At 42.2% G+C, this 27,799-nt stretch overlaps 1 protein-coding gene across 2 annotated transcripts in view; it reads left to right on the top strand.

The window, feature by feature from the left end:
* TBC1D8 (TBC1 domain family member 8) overlaps positions 1-27,799 on the top strand; it is a 50,636-nt gene that overhangs the window by 11,254 nt on the left and 11,583 nt on the right. The window contains exons 2-11 of one of the 2 annotated variants that reach the window (XM_076359602.1): positions 3,137-3,247; positions 7,622-7,740; positions 9,598-9,826; positions 13,574-13,814; positions 21,257-21,464; positions 22,652-22,846; positions 24,098-24,280; positions 24,691-24,841; positions 25,737-25,951; positions 26,812-26,929. In XM_076359602.1, coding sequence (XP_076215717.1) covers positions 3,137-3,247; positions 7,622-7,740; positions 9,598-9,826; positions 13,574-13,814; positions 21,257-21,464; positions 22,652-22,846; positions 24,098-24,280; positions 24,691-24,841; positions 25,737-25,951; positions 26,812-26,929 — 1,770 coding nt within the window. Of the gene's footprint in view, positions 1-3,136; positions 3,293-7,621; positions 7,741-9,597; positions 9,827-13,573; positions 13,815-21,256; positions 21,465-22,651; positions 22,847-24,097; positions 24,281-24,690; positions 24,842-25,736; positions 25,952-26,811; positions 26,930-27,799 lie in introns of both variants that reach the window. The other variant, XM_076359593.1, reaches the window with a different exon arrangement.

The following is a 27,799-nucleotide window of genomic DNA, read 5'->3' as shown; positions in this document are numbered from 1 at the left end:
ATTTTTAGGTTGTTTATTTTTCGGTGCTTCAGTGAGAAGCGTAAGACAAGTGTTATGATTCGAAAGTTACCCCAAATGAGTACGAGGCAACTCACACTGGAAAAAAATTTGCCTCTGGTTTTAGTAATTTTCATGCTACTTCAGCTTCAACTAAGTTACCATACTAGGCCTGGGTGTATTTATTAATGTTGAATCCTTTTCATGCTCCTCCAGATGCACTCTTAGTAATTCCCTTTCCCCCCCCTCTCTGCCTCTGTCAGTCTCTCCTTTATTTTTTTGGTACTTAAGCATCAACTTCATGTGGAGCTGCACCACTGCATAAGTACAGGTGCTAAACCACAGTCACGGGGTCCTGCCAAACAAGGTTGCTGCTCTGTGTTTGGCAGGCTTAGTTTTAGCGGTACTCGCTTTTACTCCCCCCCACTGTCCTTACGTCCCTTCTGGAGCGACCCCACCGCAACCCACCCCGGCAGAGGACAGGATGGGACCCCCGTCAGCTGCAGCGCTGGCTCCGGGTGATCGAGGTGTGGGGTGCAGTGCCCTTGTTGAAGCCCTCGCAGGGACTCCCAGCGCGCGGCCGGGATGCTTGGGCTTTATTCTGGCAGGTATCCTGATGCCCACCCTCTTTTTTTCTTTCCTTTGATTCTTAGTTCTGGCTGCTCTTTGTTGTCCTTAGTTAATATTTTAGCTATGGGTAGTTAAGACAAGGGATATGATTTTTTTCTTTGCACAGTTGAAAGAGGAAACTTTTAAAAAGTTGGTAAGCAAAATGGAAATTGTAAGCAGAAGTAAACAGTGAGAAGAGGAATTGTTTTTTCTGGTCAGTTATTCAGGAACAGAAAAAGGAATTAATTTTGCACAGGCTAAGAAGTGAAAACAAAATTTTGCAGCTACTTCTGTGCTTTCATGTGTTTTTTTCATAATTTCTGAAAAAAAAGTATTTCATTAATCAGATGTTCATTAAGCGTTCTCTTGGGATTTTGGTAGCACTTACTGTGAGTTGACTTTTTTCCATGACTTTAGTGAAATGAAACAGAAATCTTTCTCCTAGATCTATCATCAGGGGAAAACATGCACAGCACTTCATAAGTTTCTTCTTCTTTCTCTTTCTTGTAATGTCTCAAGTGTTTTGCAATTTGGAAGTTAAACCCTGCTTTTGTTCTCTGCATCATTTGATGCTACCTTACTGGCTTTAATCCAGCTGTTTTGAAGACCACACGCTGAAGTTGATGCTCTCTTTTCTGTGAGCACAGATAATTTGCTACCTTTTATACTTGGATGAATTTTTCTGTCTTTTTCTTGCAGTTACAGGAGAGCATTTAGCATTTTCTGATATTATACCTATTATTGGTCTCCAAGTTCAGGTCTCCGTTTTAAATAGATGGGTGTAATATCTGGACATGTATTTAGCTGAGAAGCAGACTGGTGCTGAATAATATCTCACCGTACAGTTTTAAAACATATTGTGTCCAACTTCTGCTTGGCTTTGAAAGCATCATCAACGGCGTGTGTGAATGCAGGGAGGAAGTACTTGATGTAATTTTCTTCGCTCTCGGAAGGTTTTTGGTGCTGTTCCATGTGAGCTTCTTACACCTCCTAGACCTGAAAGTGGTTACACTGCTGCTTTGTTGTGCTGTACTCAAATTAATTAGCTGTGGTTTGTTGTCCAAGTGAGAAGGCATTTCAAATGAGGACTTTGTAGGTCTCATTTTATTGTTTCCATTAATCACTTAGGTGATGGACTGGAGAATGCAATTATAAAAACTGCACATGGTGCCAAGGGCTGGCAAAACTTTCGGAGGCTGAGAATAGTTCCTTTTATGTTGGGTTAATGGTAAAGGAACAAAAATACAACAGGTTGGAAAAATTAAATGTGCAAAGGGAAAATGTAGCATTGCAGAAACCTGCCTAGATACCCTGGTGGCTTAAGCAAACATGGTAAAGCCATTCCTCGCTGCCTGCCATCCCTCTCTGTAGGAGGTCATGTCTCTGCAGGACATACAGCATAGGGGAATTGGATATAAAGCTACTCCTGAATTGCTATTTGTAGGTGCCGTAAACCAATTCTGAGTGACTTTAATATGCCAGCTTGCAAATCATGGCATTTGAATAACTTTTTCATGCATAGCTTGGTTCTGCCTGCTGGGGGGAGGTAACGGGAAAGGCCAGCAGCTCCTGCTGGCCTCCAGACTGGAAAGTCGTCTTTTGAGGGCAGCAATTGCTCCAGCTCTCCAAAATGAGTTTGCCTGTATTTATGTCAAGTGCTGATTTACAGTGGGATACTGCTGCAAGCTTTCTTGGATATGGTGGTGTGTACACAAGATACAGGAGGTGATTTTCCACTCTTCTTACAGCTGAGACCTTACTGGTAGTGAGCTTCGTGTCCAGTTTGGAGTGTCATGCTTAAAGATTAGCTGGGGAGATTGACGCTTAAAGATTACCTGGGGAGATTCCGGTTTAAGCTCAAGAACAATGAGCTGTTTGAAAAATATGACCCGTAAGGATGAGATGAGGCGATTGGGGTTTCTTTAGAAAAAGAGAAATCATTAAAAGGTGGGCAACTATGATGATACTTTTTCAGTATGTCAAGCATTAACATAAAAAATGCATGTGGCCAGTTACTCTCTGCGTTCCGGGGAGCAGGATTAACTTCCAGCAAGAAGGTTTAAGATTGCGGTGGTTGGCTTGTTTGTTTGTTTTTTTTTTCCTGTAAGAATACTTAATGAAAATAGTGGAAGAGGCTAGCCGGGGAAGTTGTTGTATCTTGGTTGTGGGAGGTTTTGAAGAACAGGTTAGACAAACACCACTTATGGCATAGGTGTATTTATCCAGCTTCAGAGCAGGGCTGGAATGGTAACTTCCCAAGGTGCCCTCAGGTCTTTCCACTTCAATGCTGTGATTATATACATATATATGAGGCAAAACCGGAAACGCAAAGAACTCGATATGCTTTTGATCTTCTTTTGCATTTTGCCTTTCGCATTTTGAGCATCTGTACATCACAGCATAAAATAGGGGAAGAATTGTTATGGTTACGTTCTGCATTTTAATTTTATGGCTTTAGATGTGAAAAGACTTGCAGGCTACAGATGTGAAAGTTGGCGCTAACTCTCTTTTCCCCCCTTTTTCTTTGCAGGTCGCTTGGTTGGTGCCCTGGATGCTGTGTTAGACTCTAACGCACGCGTCGCTCCGTTTCGAATTTTACTCCAAGTTCCAGGCTCACAGGTTTACTCTGCCATTGCATGTGGTGAGTTATTGAACGGATCAGAAGTTTACTGGGCCGTAGCTATTGGTGAGTCACAGACAAAAAACCCCAAACCGATTCTGAGCATGGTCAGTGTCTGCATGTCCAAGAAGCTCAAGGTAACCCCAGCTAGTAGTGTGCGCGTGGAAAGCTATTGCCTATAGCTTGTTTAACAACCAAATTAACCTCTGGTTAAAATCCCTGATAGGAATTATGAAAAAGCGTTAACTAGGAACATTAAGTTTCTCTAGAAAGCTTGTTTAGCTGAGGGTGTTTTGTGTTAATTTTCTGTCTCTTGCAAAGTAGCATGGTTCTGTTCATATGCATATCTTTTCCTATAGTGGTAATAGTTCCTTACAGCAAGAAGCTACTTAGTCTAGGCTTTCACCAGTCTAGTCTTTCGCTTGCTTACTACTATGAAATGTCTTACCGTGCTTGGTTATAATGAAATATTACTGGAACATTTGGAAGATGCTACACAATTAGGAGGTAAAGTTGTCAGGGGAGAATGTCTAATTGCCTGGTCTGTTGTGCACTAATACCTTTTGCAGTGCTTCTGCAACCTCTGAAGGTCGAGCTCATCTTCAGGAAAGTGATATCGATATGAATTGCAGCAACCTGGCCATGGCACGCTAAAGGCTATCTGAATGCACTTGTTCCATTCATCCTGTTCTTGCTCGGCCAGTCTGCAGGGCTGTTCTCATCCCTTCTTCTCCAGTCTAAAAAATCCTAGCATTGAAATTTACAGCAGGTTTTCCTTTGGGAATGGTTCAAAGCTGCGTCAGGGGAGGTTCAGACTTGATATTAGGAAACTTTTTTTTACCGAGAGGGTGGTCAAACACTGGAACAGGCTTCCTAGAGGGGTGGTCGATGCCCCGAGCCTGTCAGTGTTTAAGAGGCATTTGGTCAATGCCCTTACTAATACGTTCTACCTTCTGGTCAACCCTGAAGTGGTCAGGCAGTTGGACTAGATGATTGTTGTAGGTCCCTTCCCACTGGACTGTTCTATTCTGTTCTGTTCTATTCTTTCCTTTCTTACACGAATCAAGCCATGAAATAGTTAGCTAATGTAAGTTTTGACATGTTGTTGATGGTCTTTGACACAGTAGTCCTTTGAATGGAAGGGGCAATCTGTATATTCGCCCCCTTCCTCTGTACAAGCTCATTCAGCATTTCTTCCTTGGTTCAGCAGAGACCCCTCTGCATGTTCCCCATTAATACTGGGAATTTTTCCGTGTGCCAGATGTGTTTGAAGAAGCTTGCGTAAAGTCTGTTTGTGCTATTTTTGTTGTGGCTAGGTTTTCTTGGTTTTGCAATTGCTCTCTGCTTTATATCCCTACCCCCCTCCTTTTTATATTTAAATAATGCCATCTCATGGAGAAATTTAAGAGCTTCATGCTGTTATAGTCCTCTTACGAAGCCAGGTAGCTTTCACTGGAAAAGCAAGCTCAGTTTTGCTGTCGTGGGCTTCTTGATCATTTGAATATAAATAATATTCCTTTCTGGGGCTGATCCTTGCCCTAGCCACACTTATTCCCACAGGTTTTTTTTTTGTTTGTTTGGGTTTTTTTTTTTTAATATATTAAAGAAACCACAAATCAAAAACTTGCCTGGTTGGAATGGTTAAGGATTTTGCCAAGATAAACTTACTTGATTAATGTTTTCTAGAATTCTCTTTGGCTTTTCTGAATGGATGCTCAGCCCTGAGAAAATGAGATTTATATTAACAGAGTGGAAAGCAGAGGGCTCTGTTTTGTATGCCACGTGGGTAGGACATAAGCGGTTGCCAGAGCTGTACAGAAATGAAGAACCATGGTAGCAGAAGTTGTTTCTGAATAATATCTCTGCTGTGAAACCCTGACGTGAGTGTCCAGGGGAGAGCTGGCGCTGGTGATAGGAGTCAGAGGATCAGCATCGCCTGACCCCTTTCTTGGAAAGCCGGAGGATTTTCCCCACGCAGAAGTGGCCATTGCTGCTTGCCCAGCTCTGCCCTGTCTGAGCGAGGTGCTTCATACAAACATGGCATTAAGAGTTTTGTTACTGGATTTGGAAGGAGCAGCGAGTCAAATTAAGGTTCCTGCTGTTTAGCAAGGACAAAGAGCAGCTCCAGGAGCTCCTTCCAGTCTCCTGGTGTAACTTCATTAGGGATAGCCATCATGTCATTAGGCAATTAATTAAAATGACATTTTTTAGTTGTATGTCGGCAGTCCTCTGTTCCAGGAGCTGTAGGCTTAATTGATAATATATGCGTGAGGGTCATATCTGTGTTACAGACTTCTGCAAATCTCCAAGGGCTGCTAGGAAGTCTGATCCCTGCCCAGCACGGCTGTTCTGGCAGAGATGTTTTAATCCAGATGGTTAATCATGTTACACCAGCACAGAAAAAAAAACCCAACGCCTAACCTCAGCCCCAGTGTAGAGCCGCTGAGGACTTTCCTTTCAGAAGGCTTGTGGGCAAAACAGAGACGCAAGTCACAGTTAAGTGAAGTATCTTTTGGGAGAGGGAGAGCAAAAGGGTTTGGTGAGAAGTGGGTTTAAAGAAGACATTATGAGGCTGTGGTTAGACTAAATATACATTTGGCACAGGTACATAAAGAAGGTGGGTAAAAGGTGGAATAAAATGCTGTGCAGAGCATCGGTGCAGGAAGAGGAATAAGGAAGAGATTGGCAATGCTTGATTCAAATCACGGGACGACTTTAAGCCATGAAATGGAAATTAGAAGTAAAGAAGGGACCCAAAAAGCTGAGGAGTTGGCCTGACCAAATGAAAGGGGCAAAGAGATCTTCCAGTATTTGAGCAGAATCCCTGGAGATACCTAAAGGCAGGCAGGCAAGATTGCAGTAGCCCCCGTGGGAGATAGCCGCTGCCAGAGCCCAGGCTCAGAGCAGTCCGAGCCGTGTGGATGCTGCTGTGAAAGGCGTCTTGCTCACGGCTTATTTCACAAGAGGCAGCCCACCGGCTCTCCCATACGGTTGGTATCTTTTAGGTTGCTCAGAAATAAAGGTTCAACTCAGTATTTGCTTTGCACAGCCATTTCAATACAAAATGAATTTGTGGTGTTCTTAACCATTGATATAATATGTTTTCTTTACCTAAAGGGCATTTAAGTGTCTCTTCTTTTGTCATTTTTTTTTTAATTATGTAACGTTGATTAATGATATTTATGAAGTTCCATCACAAGACCTTCCTGTCAAGGAAGTTAAAGCTTGGAAAGTTTCCCTGCCAGTTGGCATTCTGCATGGAAAACAGAGCAGAGCAAAGTGGAAAATCCTTAGCTAAATTTATCATTTTTTTGTTGTGAGGCAACATGGTGCATCTCTAAAGTACACACAAATCAAATCTTGAGATAATGGATCTTCTATTTGAGATCCATTTTGTTATTATATTCACCTGTGATTTGTATGTCTCTTACATCAAACTCCTTCTCTCCTTTCTTCCACTAGCAAGGCATTAGGAAAAGCAACTTTTGCTGCCTTTACTTTTTTACCTATAACGTTTAATCACTGACCAGTAAGATCTGGAGGGGCCAGATTTCCCCGATTGCCCTGTATGTTGCCCGTCTTGCTCTGGCTTTCCTGTCATCGTGTGATGCAGCGACAGTTCAGTTTCAAGCAGAAACAAATAGGCGGTGATTGAAATATTATTTCTGGAGTTAGCGTGAACACATTACATTTAAAACAACAGCAACAAAACCCTCAAATAAATCCTTGGAGAAGGAAGCCTTAAAGATTTGAAAATCGGTATTTGTCAAAGATTTTACGTTCACTGTATTTCTTCCCCAAACTGCAGAAATGTGCTCTTGTAGACCTTTTAGGTGTTGCTGAACCAAACTCTTTTCTTTTTAGGTACTTTAATTATTACAGAGAGCTTTTCAAATAGGATGTGGATTATGACCATGTATATTCCTCTCAAAGGGTGTGCATGTGTGTGTGGGGGGTGTGTGTATATGCATGTACGTACCGAGGGAGGGAGAAAGGAAGATCGGGGACTTTTGGGAACAGGACGTAAATGAAAGGTTTCCAGCGGCCACTTAAGGAACGTCATGTCAAAATAAGCTGCAGTCTAGCAGCTCAGGATGAAGTTTTGCTGGTTTTTCTGCTTTGACTTTTAATGCAGCATTTGCTGGCTGAGAGAGTTTGAGAAGATAAAACTAAAAGCACTAAAACTAATTCTCTAAAACAATGACGTTTTTGTTTTTCTCTAACTATACTGCTATGAACGAGACCTTTTTGACCTGTTTGCTACCAAGAATTTTGAAGTTGAAAGTGCAGTTTCTCATAATGAATTTATAAAATAGTGTGTTTTATTACTTTTTTTCTTCCTTTCAATTTTATTTTGTAGGATGAGTTTCAATACACTACTTTTTGCATTTCTAGGTGCCACTGCAGAGGAGATAAACCAGCACTGGGAATGGCTGGAACAAAACTTGCTCCATACTTTGTCTGTGTTTGACAATAAAGAAGATATTGTTAATTTTGTCAAAGGGAAAGTGAAGGTAAGGAAACTGTCTTACTTTCACCCTTCCCTGCCTGATTACCTGTGGTTTATTAGAAATAACATCATGAAGTTGTTGTCGTTCATATTTGGTTTTATCCATCGAAACATTATTGATTGGTTTTCTGTGTGACACTTGCACATGATGTGGCAGGCACCTGTGCATCTTTACTCACATTTCCTTGGAAACATCTCAAAACCGAAGTATCTAATTTAATCTTTATCCCACCCGTCCCTTTCCAGCTTCACTGTTCTTCTCCTCCCTGTGATGTGCAGCTGAGCTTTCTTCAGCATCTGCTTTCAGTTCCTCTGCCTCTCTAAAACATGTTAAATACCTTCCCTTCCTATATCTCAGCTTTTCCTCCTTTCTACGTTTCTCCTCCTATCTATCTCCCGTGCTTTTCCTAGCTTTATCCCATCAGTTTCTCCTGCTCGTTTCTGCCCATTTCCATAGTCCTGTCGCTCCTGATGGGGCTCAGAGGTGTCAGCAGGTGATAGCCACAGTGCCTGAATCTGCTGGCAGCACACCCGTGCGGACGACGACGCAGTCCCGGCAGCACAGGGACAGGGGACAAGGCCCTTGTGCAACGTCACCTGTGTCGTAAGGGTCCGGCACGGAAACTGCCGGTGGCTTTGCAGGATGCGAGGGTCGTGGCTGGGCACTGCGGTGAAGCTGCTGGCCGGCTGCAGGGTTGCAGAAATGAGCGTCCTTTTGGAAGGCTAAAGAATTTTAGAAGTAAGGGAATTTGGTGACTGAAGCCAGATTTAAAATAATAACGGCACGTGCGGTAAAACTTGGAAAGCCTGGCGCCCTGTGCTCTGCTTCTGGTAAAACACACGCTCCAAGAGGAGCTCGGTGATGGCTGGCGGGGGTGCGGGTCTGCTGGTGACTACTGTACCTCAGGTCCTGCTGCAAGCTTTTCCTTGCTAAGAGTTTTAGTGAGGTGCTCTTCCCCCCATACCTCCTTTTTTGGTCTGGAGAATTTGTAGGAACATAATGTTTTTGGTGAATTTCAACCCTGCTGCTGTGATCTCAGTGGGCTCTGAAGTTGGGGAAGAAGGGAACGGAGGGGCAAAAGATCACTGTGTAAATCTTAGGTTTTTATCCTGCTTTCTTAAAAAAACAACTTTGTCTAAGTGCACTGAAAGGCTCGAATAAAATGAATCTCTCTTGATAATGCTGTGGCAGCCTGTTACCTAGCACAGTACATATTTAAAATTCTTCAGGTTTCAGTAGTTAATGTTAAGTCCAGGTTTTGGACCCTCGCCTCTGCTGTAGACTTTTGGCATCTTAGGACTGCTTGGTAATTGCAAATTATAGCAGGTGCTGTAACATGCAGATTATTTGTCTGAATGGTGCAATACATACTTAACTCCTTTGTTGTAATACCGCTACTGAAATTCTCAACGCTTAATTATATTTACGTAGATGTTCTTGAAACCGTGTTTTTAATGGTTCCAAGCATGTTACAAGTTACTGACACATCTCACTGCATTGCCTCTTCATAGGAAAATAGTACTGGTCAGTATACACAATTGTTACTCTACCTTTGCTTTGTATACACCAAATAACAGCAATCATAAGCTGTAGTGAAACTGAATATATGGTTCTGCCAGACTCATTGAAAAAATAAACAAATAAAAAAAGCCCCCAGAAGTCTTGATTTGGAAGCATTCAAAACGTATGAGAGATGCAAACACTGCAGAAATGTCTCCATTTGTGAAAACTGCAAATCAACTTGAATTTCTTTGTAAGAAAGGGTTGCGTTATTAAAATTTGAATGGGTAGCTTGTAGCAACTTGCTCGAGCGTGAATGCCATAGTTTTATCCTGATACATTATCTCGTTATGGACTCAGGCGCTGATTGCGGAGGAAACGAGCAGCAAGCTCGCTGAGCAGGAGGAAGACCCCGAGAAGTTCCGAGAAGCCCTGGTGAAGTTTGAATCCAGATTTAATTTTCCTGAAGCCGAGAAGTTGATCACCTATTATTCCTGTTGCTGTTGGAAAGGAAAAGTTCCTCGGCAAGGCTGGCTTTATTTGAGCATCAATCATCTCTGTTTTTATTCCTTCTTCCTGGGCAAAGAATGTAAGTGTAAATGCGTAAGAAACCTAATGCTGGAGAGAGATATAAATATAACTATTTTCAAAAGCAAGAATAGCTAGAATTTTTATGAAAAGCCTAGTTCGCCTCTGAAGTTTAGTTTCTGAGTTTTTTTGTTGTTCAGCTGAAAGATCCTGTTTAGTTTAGTTTTCACTTCAGGCTTAATATTTATATTTTAGTATTAATCCGGTAATAAAAATGAGACTATAAGGGTATGCAGACACAGCTGCTATCTGGTTCTTTTTCTTGCCATGGTGAAGCAACCTTAAAATGTAACAGACCTCCTACAGATTCTGAAATAGAGACTTTCAGTGCCAAAAGGGGTAAGGACGGGCCCCTCCCACAGGCGGGGAAGCGCAGTGATTGCTGCCGGGTGGGCGGCAGGGCAAGGGATGCCAGAGTCCAGCTGCCTGCCTGAAAATAGCCCAGGAAACATAACAGGGCTGTGCCCTGGAAAACCAGGTGAAAATTCAGAGTTTTTAAGGGAAAACAACAGCAATTTAGGGATTTCTTTGTGTTTCTGAATGGCAGTGCGGGAATGTCACAGGAAGTGTGTCCTGGGGCTTTTAGACCTTCAGACGGTGGCAAGTTTGTGCCTGATAGTGACTGTAACAAATGTACGTTTTTAAGAAGCGAGTTGTAAGACTTTGGTCATGATGTTCCTCTACAGAGGAAAGGCCATGTGACTATGAAAAGCCTGCCAGAATAGATATTAGAAGGTGAAAATGAATGTAATAGATACTAGAAGGTAAAAATGAATGTAGCCATTTAAACCCTGTATCATTTCTCTGTTGAGTAAGATTGTTCATGAACTGGTGGCATTTTAAGTCCTGTTTATCCTGCTGCAACTTCAGTGAGGACAGTAATATAAACCTGTACTTCTATAGATATAGCAAGAATTGTCAGTTATAACAATTAGGAAAACTTTACCACTTACTGTCTGGATTTAATATTGGGATGTCTAGTCAAGTAAAACTGTACACTGAAAAATGAAGTACATTACATTAATGTAAAAATAAGAAATTACCCATTACTATCTTTCTAAGACTTAAAACATACAAAGACATGCTTAGAGTTAGAGGTCCTTTTTTTCCTTATATTATTTCAGGCCAATTATTTTGTCATATCTGCAAAAGGTGGCAGAGTTAGATTTAAAACGCTGGTAAGTTTGTTATTCGTTATAAAAACAAAAGTTGAGTTTTGCTGGGAAGACTAGAATGGAGTCTCTTGGTACATAATAGATATCTGAGTTCTTATTTAATCTCCTTGTTTTCTGTTTAGTGTCAAATAATATCCTTGTCAATTATTTCTTCTTGCTATCACTGCAGGCTTCCCTCTTATTAAATCTGAGATATCCAGTCTGCCAAAGCACACAAAGCAAAAATACTTACTAATGGTAGATAATGGGGGAAGGCGGAGGGAGAGAGAAGAATCCTTCATATTGTTCCAAAAGTTTTGTTTATGCAATACCACAGATCGTTAAATGATACTGGAAGTACAACATCATGCTATATTATTTAAGAAGAAATTGCTTCTCATCTCTTTTAGTAATAATTCATTATGAAAATGCAGAAAACCCCCAAACAACTACATGTTTGCAGCTTTTCATTTTGACCATGGAAAATACACTGTTCATTCACTGTTGCATTGCCTTTTTGTTCCCATGTATTTGCATGGAAATGTGAAATAAAAACCTGAATTTTCTTTTGGTTAAACAAAACTTCTCTAGCTCGGTGGGAAGTATTACATGTTGAAGTGCTTCCCACCACCCCGATTCTGATAAAGCAGATTGTTTCTGTTTCAAAGCTAGTATTTTGTCACATTTATGAAATACTTGTATTACATTGAAAAATCCAGATTTACTATAGTTCTCTTGTTATTGTTGGAGAAGCTGATGCTGATTATATGTAGAACAAGTCATTCATTGTCTTTTTTTTTTTTTCCCCAGGTAGTAATCACAAATTAAATCTGGTTAAATCTGGTGTAGAAAATATTGCTAAGAAATCACATTTGTTGCATTCTTCAATACAGCACAGGGAAAAAACCCAATATATGAGTTGCAATCAAAATAGTTCTTATATGTGTTTTAACTCTATAAAAATCCCCCCAAACTGTAGACTGAAATCTCTTTATAGGCAAAGTCTTAAGTCTTCTGCTTCTGGCAAGACTGTCCCCTTCCCCTTGTTTTATTTCATGTTGAAATGACCTGGAATGCAATATTGGAACCTGTTTTCAGCTTCTCATAAAATTAATTTATGGCTTATGCGAGCATAAACTCTATGGAACATTTTTTCCAGGACAAGTCCCCTTTTATCTAAGCCTCGGAGTATTTGCAGAATTTCAGAGGCTTAGAACGTCAGGTGTCTTGAAAGGACGTGCCAGGGTTTCTTCACATTTTTTAATTAAACTTGTGTTTTTCTAAAACTTTGAAGACTTTGTACCTTTCATCAGAAGTTTGGGCCCCTTAAAAGTCTGCCGTGCAGTTTCTATAACCAACGCTGTAGAGCCTATGTCATTCCGACCTGCGTGAACAATAGTGCTATTGCTACGGTGCTATTTAATCTTTCTTCCCTCGGCTGTGCCCGTACAGATGATTTTATGACCGTTCGCAACAGTTTGTGTGTGTTGACGCAGCTGTGCTTTATTTAAGTAAGAAAAAATGTAATCTGCAAGTAATCTTGACAGCTGTGGTTCATGTAGTACAGAGAACTTGCTGAGGGTAGCTCCTTAGGTAATTAACGATCATGGATAAGTGTCATATATATATGACAATGTTTGTTATTACTGCCTTTTTATTGCTTTATTGGCATCAGGAGACCAGCTAGGGATGTTAGGGGGTGTAGTCTTGATGTTATTGGCACAGAGAATCCTGGGAACCTTCCAACAGTTGTTAAATAGAAATGTAATCTATTTTAAAGTCCTTTCCAGCCTAATATCTACCCAGAGATTCGTATGAGAGAGGCAAATAACATCCTTCAGTGGTTGTCTAAAATAAGCTGATTCTGTTTACCGTTTGTTTTTATATGATTCAGCAGTGTTTAAGTATAGAGAACTGTGTCCTATACTTTTTGTTTTCTGTAAACAAGTCTGACTACAGTTAATGTTTAGGGCAAGATTTGCCTGTGCACCTTTTAAGTAAAAAGTAATCAAAATGGGAAGATCCCAATGCCTAGGCGGCTTTTTTTTTTTTTTTTTTTTGAACACCCTGCTTACAGTAACACTTGAACTTTATAAAAATGTCCATGTGCAAAAGCTTCCTTTTGTATGGGAGTTAGCTGTATTTTAAAAGTTAAAGTACTGTGCATGTAACTAGGTTTCCACCTGCCTATAGTTTTATTTCTGGGAGATTACAAAGCCTTTCCCTATATCCTTCGTACTCTTGAAATGAACTGTTTCTTCTGGTAGCAGTGAAGCAGGCTGCAGAAATAACTTGTAAAGGAGTTAGGAGCACAGCGCATGGCAGGTTTTCTGCAAAGGCAGAACTCCCCAGTCCAGCACTTCTTACGAAAATAGGTAAAATTTTGAGGGAGAGATTCTGAAAAAGGCAGTCGTTTGGAGTGGGGGAGAATGAATGTAGAGTAATAACAGGTATTTCAGCTTTTGCTTGGTCTTTGTAAAAACGTGTCTCTCTCCTCTTCAGTTGTTTGCATTTCATTCTGAATTTGCTTATTTCCCAAATCTGAAAAATGTAAGCAGTTTCCAACCCACTTTTGCTTTTTTCCCTGATGGCAGTGAAACTTATCATTCCTTGGGTTGAGGTCCAGAAGCTGGAAAGAACCTCCAACGTCTTCATGACCGACACGGTCCGCGTCACCACTCCAAATAAAGAGCGCGACTTCTCCACGTTCCTCAATATCGCCGAGGCTTTCAGGATCATGGAGCAACTGGCAGATGTGACGCTCCGAAGGCTACTGGATAATGAGATCTTTGAACTGGATCCAGGCCTACAGGATCCTACTCAGATTACCAAGAGGTAAAAAGCTGAATTGTTCTCCCTTCTGCGAGCAGAGGTTCAGTGGTGGGCTTCATGGTTTGCTTTGTTAGCTGGGTAAGATTTCAAAGGTTTACTTGATTGGGCAAAAAAGAGATTTTATGGTGTACTACGGTGTATCAGATAGGTGCATTTTAACTTGTGTGCAAGATACTTTTTTCCGTTTCGTATTCTTCCCTTAAACATCGCTGTGGTTTTTTGTTCGTTTGTTTTAAAAGTACCATTCCCCGTAGAAGGGTAGATTGAAGCAGGGGATGTTTTCCATCTTCCCTGAAGAGCAACAGTATTTTGTTTATAATTTTGGCAATGTGTAGGCTTTTCTAGTGCCGTCGATTCTGTAGAATTACTGCTTTTGATCATATCTGAAACATGGAATTTCCCACTAGCGTGATTGCTATAGCCGACTTAGCGAGCAGTTACAGGACTTAAAAAACCCACAGGCAGTTGCAACGGATTAATATGCTGTTGTCAGCTCTACCCCATGCGTCCCCGAAATGCATCTCTGCATTCCTCTCCCACTACAGACTTGCACTGGGTTCTCAGGGAGAAGGTTGGTAACTGTTTCTCTGCCAGTGGCGCAACACACAACTTCGTGTTTTGTTTGCTGCTGTGGGAAAGGGGAAGGGAAACTGGCCAGAGGAGTTTTAGGTTGGCAGGATGGAATAGCCCAAACTGGGGCGTCAGGGTTGATGTAAATACTTCTTTTCTGAATGGGGTGAGTGGAGCCCTTATCCCCTCCAGAATCACACCCTTTCCCGCTCTTCCTTCCTCTCCCTCTGCCTGAGGTATGAAGGGAATGACCCAGGTGTTGCTTCCTGGCTAAAACATAAGGAATGCGTGGTATCGTTTCCCAAAAAAGAGAGACGTGTCCAGTAGCCGTTTTATTGTTTCTGAGGGGCATTTTTGCAGTGGTGTTGGGTATACATCCCAGCTAAACACTTCTGCAAAGTTTCATAGTGGAGTTTAAAACAATAAAATGCACTCTCTCTGCAATTTCATGTGTACACACGATAAGGAAAATCACTGACACCAGGATCTCATCCATGGTATCATCAAGGAATTCATTTGAGGTGATATAGTGGTGAGCAGCCACGAACGTCTTTGCAGGCTTTTTTTTCATAGCCAGGGTTCCTTTAAACACAAGAGCGATCGTTGTTTTTACAGCGTATGTGTAGCTGGATGTTGTTAACGTTGTAGGCTTTTGGCCCAAGAAATGCAGGGTATGTACTTTGACTCATGTAGGATATGGCTGTGAGTGATAGGTTGTATCTAAGCCCCCTTCCATGCTTTACCATTCCACCCTCCTCCCGCTTTTGGACTGAAAAGTTGGATGCACAAAGCAAGAAAGTAAATCCAGAGGAGATGTAACAAAAAACTGGAGGGGAGATATTTTCAGCATCTACTGATTTTTAACTCATCATTGTCACTTCCCAAAAGAGTCTTTGAATCAGGGGTACTAACTGAATGGAAAACTATAAAGAAACTAAAATTACAGTTGCAAAGAAAAGTGTGAGCTTAGTAATATGCTGTAATAAGGAGGTTCTCGGGGTATCAACCTGTAAGTACCTTGTGGCATTTTTGAAAAGTAGTACGTCTGTTAGCAAACAAGCAACAGAAACCATCCCACACATTTGTGCAAACAGGTTTTTTCCTCTCCTTTCCTCCAACTTAAAAAAAAAAAAAAAGGGTGGGCGCAGAGGAGAAGGAGGGATAAAAATATATTTACTGGAGAGTTCCCGGGCAAGATGTTTTCCAACCTGTGCTGATGTTGATGGGCTGTAACTTGAGATGGCAGAAAGGAAAACATGGGAGCATGGAAGATGCCAAAATCCCATTTCCTCTGCGTGAATTAGGTAGTGGTTGGATAAGTTGCTGTTTCTGGTGCCCTTTGTCACACTTCAGCAACCACTTTGATGTAACGTGATTAAGCAAGACTGTAGTTTGAATAGTGGATAAACTGGTTTTTAATGCTAACATGTTTGGGGGGGGAATTGAACTTTTCTGGTGTGTGAAGCTTTTGTTGCTGCTTTTTTTCCTGCTACTACAAGAACAACTCTTTTCCACTTGACATTTTTTCCCTAATAATTGTCTTTGTTAATTCTTGTGCATGATTTGGAAGCAAGTAGTAGTGTATCAAAATGAAAGCAATAATCCACACATCATTAAAACTATTCCAGCTGTGTCAAATTAATGAAGTTGCTGTAGATTTCTTTTGTTTGTTAGGCTATCTTTTGCAAGAAGCTCGTCTCAATATCTTTATTTTTAAAAAACGCATTTTTAATGTCATCATGGTCCGTATATTCTACATTCTGAAAACCAGAAACCTTTGCTGCTGTTCCTGAGGCTCTTGGGGTCATCCTGCTGAGCAGTGGGGGGTCAGGACTCAGAGAGGCTGTGGGATTAGGCCCAAAGTCTGTGACACAAATTGTATCACCGCCAGAATCAAACAAGTTTCCATGCTGCATAATGAGAGGATAAGGCTCGGAACAATGAAGTACAAAGGGATTAATGGCAATTAAGTTAATTGCCATAAAAAGCAAAGTAAAGCTGAGGTGTTTGATAACTACAAATGCCATTTCTTGCAGGTACATTTATGTGCCATACAATTTTACTGGAACATACGGTAACTATTTTTTCCTTTCTAATAGGAAGGTCTCTAAGATCTCTGGTATAGGTTTCTTGTACTTCTTATTTCCATCTCTTTCAGGATGCAAGAATATCCACTGAATTCCTCAAATGTAGTGAGGAAATTGGCCAGAGCAGAACACGCGATTTAAAAGCTTTAGTGCCGGTGTCAGTAAGGTTTCAAAAGTACAATATGTTTCTCCAGGCTCTAACACCTCAGTTTCTTTTCTTCGTGTCTAACTGTGAATTGCCAATGAGGATGACTTTGCTTCATATGAAGGAAAAGAAGGTTTTTAACACTGATCTAAGCTGAACGGAAACTGTTTGAAGTATCTTAAATGTCACTTCAGTCCGCATTAATTCCTTCAGAGCAGGAATCCGAGAACACCGTAAACCTTGAGCAACAAGGACGATGTGACTAGAAAGAATGTCCTTTTATTGCATCTGCCTGGCAAAAGGCAGGGTTTGGATTATCTCTGTGTGTCACTTGTGACAGATGACTGCCTAACCTGTTTTTAAGGACTTCCAGTAATGGAAATATCAGGATCCATACCAGTACTTCACTGTCCTATCATTGAAAAGTCTTTCTGAAGTCTAGCTTGAATCTTTCGTGCTGCTTTTTGAGTCTGTTACTTCTTGTCCTACCCAGTGCTATTGAAGAGATCAGGTGTTCCCTCTTTCTTTAGAGCAACTATTTGTGTATTTGGGGATTGGTATGCATCTCCTTTCTCTTCTCTTCTTTAAACTGCACTGCCCTAGTTCAGCCAGGTTTTTCTTATCGGTCCTGATAGAGTGACCCTTCTGGTCACTCTTCTCTGGATATTTGTCACTTATCTCATGCAGCTGCAGGCGTGGGGTGGTGGGATACAGGATTGCCCCCGATGTCTCACCAGTGCTGACCAGGGCAGGAGCAGCATGACCGTCTCTGCAGCAACTCCGGGACTGCTGTGCTGCATCTTGGTGGCCGTGCTCTTCTGCAGCCCAGGGCGGTGCTCCTCTTCTTCCTGTGAGCGCGAGGCTGTTGGCTCATGTTCAGCTTGTGATCCCGTGTAACCCCTAGGTCTTTTCTTTTTGCTGAGTGGCTGCCGGTGGAGTTGATCTCCGTGCTGCATTTGTGCAGCTTATGATGTACAGCTGAAAATACTAGTAATGCTTTTTTTCCACGCCATCCCGTAAGTTTGTGAATGTCAGTCTGAATCTGATCCTGTTCTTCTGCTCATTAACCTCTACCAGCCTCACATCGTGTGCAAGTTTAATAACAGCAATCTCTTGATCCATCGTGCAGATTGCTGATGAAGACGTTGAACAGAAGCTAGTCCAGGACGGACCCCCAGGGAGGTCCTCTCGATACAGCCTTCCAATTTACCAAGGAGCCTTTGTGGGCTGCTTTTTGGGGTACTCTTTTTCAACTGGCTTGGTACAACGGCTTTTCACTTCAATCCAGTTTTATTAGTTCCCATGCGAGGAAATATCAAGACTTTCATAAAGTCTGGCTAAAATATCCGTTGCATCTCCTTCACCTACAAGTCCAGTGTTCCTGCTACGTAAGGGAATTATGTTGGGTTTACATTTGTCCTGACAAGTCCATATTGGCTCTTCTCAGATAACTTCTCCTGGCTTGCTCACAAGAAGCCTTTCTTGCCACGTGAATTTAACAGTTCTTCCAATAAATAAGACGTATATCATTGGATGTGTTATTTCCAAAATCTGTAACTTTCTGGAGCCTGAATAGCAAGAAGAGTCTAGTAATCGGTCTCTAAAAGCAAGAGGTCAACCAGCCTGTTTAGATTTTAGATAGGCAGCAAGTGACTCAGCAGAGCTAAAATCTTGCCAAGTTGACTTCTGTTAGATTTAAAGCAGAGAAAAACATTTGACAGTGAAGACATGATTTTAAGTGTCCTGATACTTTTAGGTATTTTGTTAGTCTTGTGTGTTATTTCCTTTAATTTAAAACTCTTGGAAGGTAACGTAGGGGTCACACACAAGGAGTTACGCAGTTCAGACTTGCCGTTCACTTTGAAGTGCTGGGGTTGGAGGCAGTCCAGGATCCCGTAACGTGCAAGTCGGGAACTGCGCTTGGAAAGAATTGCTGAGTTTTCTGAAAAGTAGGGAACAAGGCAATTGCATCTTCTCACCTTTTATTCTTCTGATGCATGTGTAAACACTCGATAAACATTATTTTTACACAACGATAGCATTCCTTCTTTTTCCTAGGTACAGCTCAGTACGCTGTATTTGCTTAAAAACCAAACCACCATGGAAATTGTTAAGCTATAGAGAAGAAAATTTCAAACAGATTGGGCCACAGGTGGAAAGGTTGTATTTCTGTTCAGCATTGGAGGTATTGTGAAACTCAAAATGGAAGCTGTGGGACCTGGGCCGGCCGCTGCATCTTTAACATGTTTAAACAATTGCCTGTCTCGTTTTAGGAGCTAATTTTGTTTGTGGGTTTTTTTGAAGAGTTATAGGGTTTGGGTTTTTTTTAACCAGCTCTAATTTTGTTTGGCTCTATTTATGAAGGGAAGCAATTGCTTTAAGCCCTAGAATTTGGCTGCTTAACAGGAAATATTTTCACGGTGTGCCACTTTCTAATAAAGCCTCTTATTTGAGCCCACAGCAGTAGGTGCTGACAGCATTTCATCCTCGTGCTACCATTTTTCTTTCTGGGATCCCTCCCGCCAGCAGGCTGGCCCCTGTTTCAGCACTTGTCTCTGGGGCAGCTCTGGCTGCGGTGTGGTCTCTGCGGTGGCCCTGCGTGACCCTGTGTTGTGAGTCATGGGGGACAGGCAGTTCCAGGGATGTTGGGGTTGGCAGCCTTCCCCCGGTACGGGGTGAGGGGGCTGGACACGGTGCTTGGTGAATTTACTGAGTTTCAGATATGGGAAATGTTATTCAGCTTAAAAACCTGTGGCTTCTTGTCTGAAAGGCCCCACACCTGGAGCCTGCAGCCCCAAGAGATGCAGCAAAATCCTGAAAACTCAGAAGCTGCAGATTTTGGAGCATTAGAAACAGCCATCTCTTAAATAACAGACAATCTCTGCCTCAACAGAGGTCCCACTCTTCTGTATAATGTCTCTTTTCACATAAACGTATAGAAATTTTCACAACCGAGTAGATCCAGGGAGGGTCTTACCTTCTCAGCACAATAGCAGGAGAGCACAGCTCTACCCAGACCTGACTGCAGATGCTATCAGCAGCATTCATCTGTGCTGTGCAGAAATGGAAAATATTTTAGTGGTGAGTTAACTAGGAGGCATATCCTGATCCAGCTTTGTCACAATAGCAGATCGCTGTGGGCACTTATCAGAGTTGCTCTCGCTGTGGAATTTTAACTTTGGAGCAAACTTTTGTCTTCCTTCACAAAGAGGGTTTCTCTTTGTTCTTTGTGAAAAAACAGGAGACGATTTGTGTGTTTTCCTTGGATAACCTTATTAAGGAAGATAATGCTTGCGAAGGAAACAGCAGCCGAACACTGGTTGAGCGCATTCTGTCTTTTCTGTTGGTCGCAGATACAGATCCACCCTTCTCAGGTCTCGGTTTGTTCTCTGTTGTCTTCCTCCCTGTTTCACATGGCTTTAGTTTTCTCTACAGATTAAACTGAAATAAAAAACCCCACACAATTGATTTACTTACTGAAGCAGAGGCTTCATCTGTCTCAACATTTTTAAACATCAGGGCTAGGGTAGAGGGGAGGTGTCTGCAGAAGAGGAGGGTGAAAGAAGGAGCGGAGAGGGGATTTACAGCACCAAGGTACCACTCCCTGTTATGCTTCAGCCCACGCTTTAAATTCTTTCAATGGAGCAAAGTCAAGCTTTTTTTTTTCTTCCCCTAAGGTGAATCATGTTTGGAAAAATTTACTTGTAGTAAAGAGAATAATAGAATTTAAGCCCTAATGTTTCTGGAGCTGCTGTTGGTAAGCTAATAGCTGTTTATAATGTAATTGCATAGCTCTCTAAATTACTGCAGACTTCTTCATTAAAAAAGGAGGAGAAAAAAAAAATCCCCAAAGCCAAGTCTGTATAACCATAGCTCAGTAATGAAAGCTTCATTTATTTAAACTTCTTCTCTCCGCATATATGTGGATGAGTGACTGGAAGGAAGCCAAGTCCACACTGAAGGTAGCTGGTGCTGTCATTCCCAACTGAGTCTGTAAGTGACCTGAAACTGTTCTCCATTTTGCAACTGTTCTGAGGGCTCTCAGAGACTGAAACCTCTGCAAGTCAAGGATGTGATGATGTTAATGCCACCATCATTAACTCTTCTATTACTGACCACTTTGGAAGTACTCATTGAGCAAATGCATTACTCTTGGGTGCGGGTGCAAATCCCTGGGGTGATGTTGGTAATGCTACTGGGAAGGGAAACAAGGAACATCATAAAGCTAACCTCCGTTGCTCAACGTATGTTCATCAGATGAAAGATTTAGTTATCTCCTGGGCACTGAAACCTGTAACTCTTTGAGGCTGGAAAGTGGTACAGCAGCCATAGAAAATGCATGGTTAAATAATAATTAAAAAAACCCGCAACAAACCAGCTGATTTAAATTAGCGCCCTTTCCTTTCCTAGTCAGTAGTTGCTTTTGATCTTACTGTTAAACAAGCAAGTGTTGATAATGATTCTTTTTTGTATTTCAAAGTCAGTCTTTTGTCGATCTGTTCACATAGGCAGTGAAGATTGCTGTGCACGGTGCTTTTATTTTGTATCCCTCGCTCTTGGTGAGGCTAACAAGAAAACAAACCTTGTGCTGGATGTCCTGGCTTTCGGGGTCTTGTGATTCGCTCTTACTGCTTTCTCTTAAGGGATCTTGAAGCCAGAGCGCAGAATGAATTCTTTCGGGCCTTCTTCAGATTGCCCAGGAAGGAGAAGCTGCATGAAGTTGTAGACTGTTCTCTCTGGACGCCGTTTAGTCGCTGTCACACAGCGGGAAGGATGTATACTTCAGACAGTTATATCTGTTTTGCCAGCAAAGAAAATGGCTGCTGCAATGTTATCATCCCACTTAGAGAGGTAGAGTTGTTTGTTTGTTTCATTTCGGGTCTCTATCTGCCTTTTTCTGCCGCAAGCATCCACTGTCACTTGACTTATCTGCAAACTATCGTTTGATGAAAAAGAGTAGGATGTTTGTGTGTATCGTGCCTACAGGATTGTTACAAAGCTTGTACTGGGACCCATTACGACATGAGTTCCTAAAAATCTGGTGATTCAACATGATCCTCAAAGTGAAGTATGGACAGGTGATGCAGTAGGACAGAGCACTGCAAAACCAGAGTCTGATCGGTCCAAGCCTTGGACAGTGCTTCCCTCCAGTTCCACAAATGCATACGTCCAGCTTGATGCTGATGGAGACTTCAGCTTGGACCCATTCTAGCAATATAAAAGCATCCTTGCCTGGGATCAACGCTTAGAAGTGTTGAAGTTCTCCCTCCATAGACAAACTCTAGCAAACCTGTGGATACTTTGCAAACCTGTAGGGCAGAGAGAAAAAGGGGATGTTCTGGAGGCAGTGACAAGCTGCCACATTTCCATGAAATCAGAGACATTTAAATGGAACGGAGGATGCATGGGAAGGTGGTGGGAGTAGAAGAGGAGAAGGAGGCTGTAAGCAAACACCTGCCTGATCTGCTGTGGATACAAGGCTGCTATGATCTTTTAATTAAAGCTTTCCTTTTGTCCTCGACTAATAACAGAGTAACATTGAAATATCCTAAGTGTAGCAACTTATCTTCCACTGTTACAGAAATAGAAAACAAAAGAACAGTGTTATATACTTAATCAGAAACAACGAAACAACAAAACAACTGTTTTCTTCTGTCGTCAGGAGTGTGAAAGTAAATTTCCTCCTCCATCCCCCAGAATTTGATCAAGTTGATCCTTTTCTAAATCTTGTTTTAATCGTTACTCCCCTTTCTTTCTTTCCCCTCAGTCCACTCTCCAGAAGTGGGCCTCCAAGTCATTTAAAAAAAGAAAAAAAAAGCAGCTGGGATACTTTTTGGTGCCTGCTTTGAGCTTCTAAAGAGACCATAAACTTCAGGTGGTAGGATGTGTCTGATCAAAGAAAGCCAATATGAATAACCATGTTTAAAGCATGTGTGTAAATGAATGCTGTGTTTGTACATTTTGGTACATGTAGAGTATTTGAAGACGTTTCTGTGGATGTGGTGCATAATGCGTTTTCTGTAATGTTTCTGGAAAAGGTAATCAGTATAGAGAAGATGGAGGACACAAGCCTTCTCCCTAATCCTATCATTGTTAGCATAAGGAGCAAGATGGCCTTTCAGTTCATTGAGCTGAAGGACCGGGATACTTTGGTGGAGAACCTGCTCCAAAGGCTAAAAGAAGTGAACTCCAGCAACCCAGTGCACTGTAACAACCTGCAAAATAAGAACCAGGTACTGAACTTCTGGGGGTTTTTTGGATTATGAATTCAATGTGTTTTTCCATTGGTCTGTTGTCCTGCCTTCCTCAGGGGGTTGATCTTAGGCTAGTGCTGTCTCATGCCTTCTTTAATGACCTGCCTGATGGGATGGAGTGCACCCGCAGCATGGTTGTGATTGACACATTGGGGGGAGCAGTGAATATGCTGGGGGACGGGGTTGCCCTTCACAGAGACCTCAATGATCTAGCGGAATGGGCTGATAGAGACCTCATGAAGTTCAACGAAACCAAATGTGAAGCCTGGCAGAGTAACCCTATGCAACAGGAGGGTCTGGGGGCTGGCTGACGGGAGAGCAGCCATGTGGAAAAGGCAGGGGAGTCATGGTGGACAACAGGTTGAGCTTACAAGTCAGCAGTGTGCTCTTACAGCGAAGAGGTCTAACAGCGTATGGAGTTGTACTAGCAGGAGTGTAAGCAGCAGGTCAAGGGATGTTACTATTCCCTTTTATTCAGCACTTCTGAGGCTGATCAAGAGTACTGTGTCCAGTTTTGACTCTGCCCCACCACACAAGAAAAGCATTGACAAATTGGAGTAAGTCTAGTGGAGGGCCACAAGATGGTCGGGGGCTGGAGCACATGCCTTATGAGGAGAGGTTGAGGGAGCAGGGCTTGTTCAGCCTGACTTCCACTGGCTAATGGGGAGTTACAGAGAAGATGGAGCCAGACTCTTCTTGGAGGTGCCAGCTAAAAGGCGAGCGGCAACAGTCACAAGTTGGAGCAAGGGAAAATACAAATAGATAAAAGAGAAAGATCTCCCCTCAAGGGTGGGCAGAGCAGGACCAGGCTGCCCAGAGAGACTGTGGACTCCCCTTCCTTGGAGCTACTCAACTCGACCGGACACAGCCCCCAGCACCTGGTCTGAGGGGCCCTGCTTTGAGCAGGGAATTGAAAAAGATGGTCCCCTCCAACCTACATTGTTCTCTGATTCTGTTTTTCAAATCCTAACCAAAGTAGAAGATTGTTTGGTAGCTTGCCGTCAAGGACACTTAGAATTTGCTAACGACTTCTGTTTTAAAGTAACAACCCTTTTTCTGACGTTCAAATGAATGATAATTTGAATAAAGTCTTGAGTAAGGCCTTTCCTCCTGAAAGGTGTGAAACATTTTGATGCAAAAGACAAAGGCTAACCCAGCTCTGTGTTTTGAAGACAGCTGAGGACGTCTGAGCCTTTTGTCGGTCGTTACCACTTTGATTCTGTGTTGCAGAATACTTCTGCCTTTGGATCCACATGCACGCTCAGGGACGGTGAGCCGGCGTGTCCAGGAACAGAGGCTTCACAAAGTGAGGAGAGAAGTGAATGCGGAAAGGAGAGCAGCTGTTTGCTCAATGCAGAAGCACTAAGGTCGGACTTTCATCAGTTGGGAATGACAGGTCTTGATTTTGGAAAGGTATGTAAAATTTAGGGCAAGTTGTAAGAGTTTTTTTTTAATTAAAAAATAAAAAGCTGGGGTGACATTCAAACAGATACTCATTTTTAGTAAAATGAACTCTGTATTGGCTGGAGAAGTTAGATATGGGATAACAGCTTTTCTGTTTGCTTGGAGTTTTTTCTTCTCCCTCCCCCCCATTTCTTTCTGGTGAATATTTATAATTTTTCTCCCTGTCTGATCAGTTCTGCTCTCCCTCTGTGTGGTGAATTCCATATACAAAATGGGGAAAGTTGTAGTCCTTAGAGCAGACATCCCATATCCATTGGTAATGGATTCCTTGCGGAATTTCTAATATGTAAAATGTTTCTGTTTACCAGTTCTCACATGCACACGATTTGTTCTTTTAAAATATATCTTCTTGTTCCCAGTCTAGGGAGCAAATCAAGGAGAGTCTGTGGGATGACCATTTTGTAGAATACGGCAGAACCGTGTGCATGTTTCGCACAGAGAAGATCAGAAAACTTGTTGCGATGGGAATCCCTGAATCCTTAAGAGGCAAACTCTGGCTGCTTTTCTCAGGTGAGCACTCTTAGAAATGTTGGCTGTAGCATCGTCTGATTCTGACCGTGGCAAAACGTTTAGGCAAGAAATCTCCCAAGGGCAATTAGATGTCGTTTACATGGAGCTTATGATAGTGCTTACAGAAGAGAGATGATCAGCTACTGAACTAATAAGTGCAAGGAAGTACCTAGGTAGATCTGTAAAAATTTTATCTCTGGATAATATGACATGATGTGCGGAAGAATTGAAAGAACATCTGCTTCATCTGTGTAATTTAAAATTAACGTCATGTTTTCATAAAATAATGTTCGTCTTCAAGCAACAATTAGATTGTAGCATAAATATTGATTTAACCCTGGACAAATCAGATTATTGCAAAATAATGACATCTTGAATTCAGCAGTCCTACTCCTGCTTCTTGTTGAATGTTGGCAGGGGTAATAGAAACTGGAGATGGAAAAAACAAGTCGTTTCATCCGCAGATCTGGCAGAGCCAGAATGTGCTTACAATATGAGCTCAAGTTTAGTCCTTAATCCAGTATATGACATGTTCAAACATTTGTGAAAAGTATTCCTTCATGTGGAGTTTTCCCTCTTTGAAGGGTGTGAACAGCACTGAGTACACTTCTCCCAGTAATACTTTCTGCCGGGGAAGTTTTCTGCTCAATGTCAATATTAAGGTGTTTTGAATGATGTTGCATCATACAAGCTTTGCTAATATTGATTTTGTTTTCAAGACATGTATTCTGCTAGGACTTTATTTCTTTTAGGTCTGGAGATTTCATTAAATTCATGGACCTTGGGGAAAACCATCTTGCTTCCATCCTTTCGAGCAGTAATTCCCACAACACTAAGTTTAGCGTCATCCTAATCCACTTGCGTCTTCCTCTCTCTCTCTCCCTGCTGCCTTCAGACGCCGTGACGGATCTCGCCTCGCATCCCGGTTACTACGTACATTTGGTGGAGGCGTCCATGGGCAAGTGCTGTATGGCGACGGAGGAGATCGAGCGTGACCTCCACCGCTCGCTGCCCGAGCACCCCGCCTTCCAGAGCGAGACAGGGATAGCCGCCCTGAGAAGGGTGCTCACGGCGTACGCGCACAGGAACCCCAAAATAGGATACTGCCAGGTGAAAAACCCCCAGCGGGGTAACGCTCGCTGCTTTTTTCCCTCTTTCCACTCTCTCAGTTTTATTGTTCTCTTGGGAGTATTTTTAATGGTGGTTTTGATAAATAATGTCTTTTTAGTTATGAAAAATACATAATTTTAGCTATTATATGTGATTTACGCTGGAAAACAAGCGCATAGGCTGGTACTCTGGCTTAACAAAAGTCTTCGCTCAGCATTTTGCAAACTGCAATTAGAGCTAAAGGAGGGGAAAAAATGTTTCTGATGCTTCTGTTTGTTCAAAAGTGCGTTTCTTATCCAATACTTGGAGACAGTGCAAAGTAAACTGGCCTGCACAGATGAGATTCACGTAGAACACTGGGGCAGAGGTTTAATGAACTAAAGTTCTGCTCCCTTCTGCCAAAACTGATGACAAATTATGAAATACTTTACCCAGCTGGCCAGCTAAAATAATAACTTTACCTTCTGTGCAGCTCCCTGAATTCTGATTAACATCAGACCAGTTCCAGATCCCTTATCTTCTTTCGAAATACAAATACAGGGAGGGGGGAAAAGCAGCCCCAAAACATCTTGCACTATCAGTTGCCTACTTTGTACCCAGGCAAATCCAGTACTGTGCTTTTCTCTGTTGTTTCCTATTGCTCTTAGGAAAAGCAGTATACATAAGCTTGAAAAACTTGTTATGCCTTTGGGTTGCAATTATGTATTTGCTGTCTGTTACCTTTCTCTTGCTGGGTTTTTTTTTAGTTGTTTACATCATGTTAGGCTACTTTTCTTTCTTTAAAAATAGCCACAATTTAGCTTTTGTCAGTAGGATTTGCTGTCACTAACAAATCCCATTTTCTTCTTTGCCCTTGTAAGTCTATGAATATTTTGACCTCCGTGTTGCTGTTGTATGCCAAAGAGGAAGAAGCCTTTTGGCTGCTGGTTGCTGTGTGTGAGCGAATGCTGCCGGATTACTTCAATCACCGAGTGATAGGTGAGCTCGTGTCTCTCTCCTTGCTAACTGGGAAGGGGCAGCCGAATGGCACTGGGGTGAGTAAAATGCTCAAGGTCTTCTGAGGTCCAGACCCCACGGGTGAGGTGGTCCATCGACTTGTGCGGTGTGCAGGGACAGCAGTGGTGGCTGCTCAGGTTCCAGCTAGGGTTGGTTTTGGTTTGAAGGGTTTGAACTGCAAGAACTATAAGTATAAGCTCAGCTTTTACATTTGGGTTTTGTTTTTTTTTTTCCCCTGTCACAAGGCGGCAGCACTTTTGCTTGTTAGGTAAAAATAGAAGAGCTTGTGTGTCTTGGTTAGGAGTGTTCAGTATTAGAGACTTGAGCTCTTTAAGATGGACCTAGGAAAGATCTGCTAGGGTAGCTATTTCTGATCTGACCTGTCTGCATTGCCCGGCTGCTGGAGTAATACAGGCTTGCATCTAAACTGGCCCTTTGTAATGAGGGCTGATACAAAACCCTCTGAATGCGAGATGCTGCATCAAGAAATAAGCCCAGTCCCTCTGCAGTGCGTGCCTTGTACTGCATGTGCTATGTCTCCTGTTCTTTGCCATGCAACTATTTTTAAGACTGTTGTGCAAACGTCTGCCTAATGCACAGAAAGAGGGGCTGAGCAGCTTGACACAGTAATTGCAGGTATGCATACAAGAAAGAGTAGCTGTTCTTTTGTGGTCACTTTACTTCCTCCTCTTACAGAAATGTTTGATAGCTTTTCCCTCATTAATGCTAACCTTACTCTTTAGTTACAGTGTCTGCTGTTACACCATCGCCATAGCAAAGGGAGGGGTCAGGGTCACTTGTGAGGAGGTGGGGACAGGAGGAAATCCCTGGCGGTAGTGGTTCTGGGAGCTA

This window comes from Aptenodytes patagonicus, chromosome 1 (assembly GCF_965638725.1).
Source record: "Aptenodytes patagonicus chromosome 1, bAptPat1.pri.cur, whole genome shotgun sequence".
In the NCBI taxonomy this organism is placed as follows: Eukaryota; Metazoa; Chordata; class Aves; order Sphenisciformes; family Spheniscidae; genus Aptenodytes; species Aptenodytes patagonicus.
The sequence above is the reverse complement of the archived record's forward strand: the minus strand, read 5'-3'. Positions and strand labels throughout refer to the sequence as shown.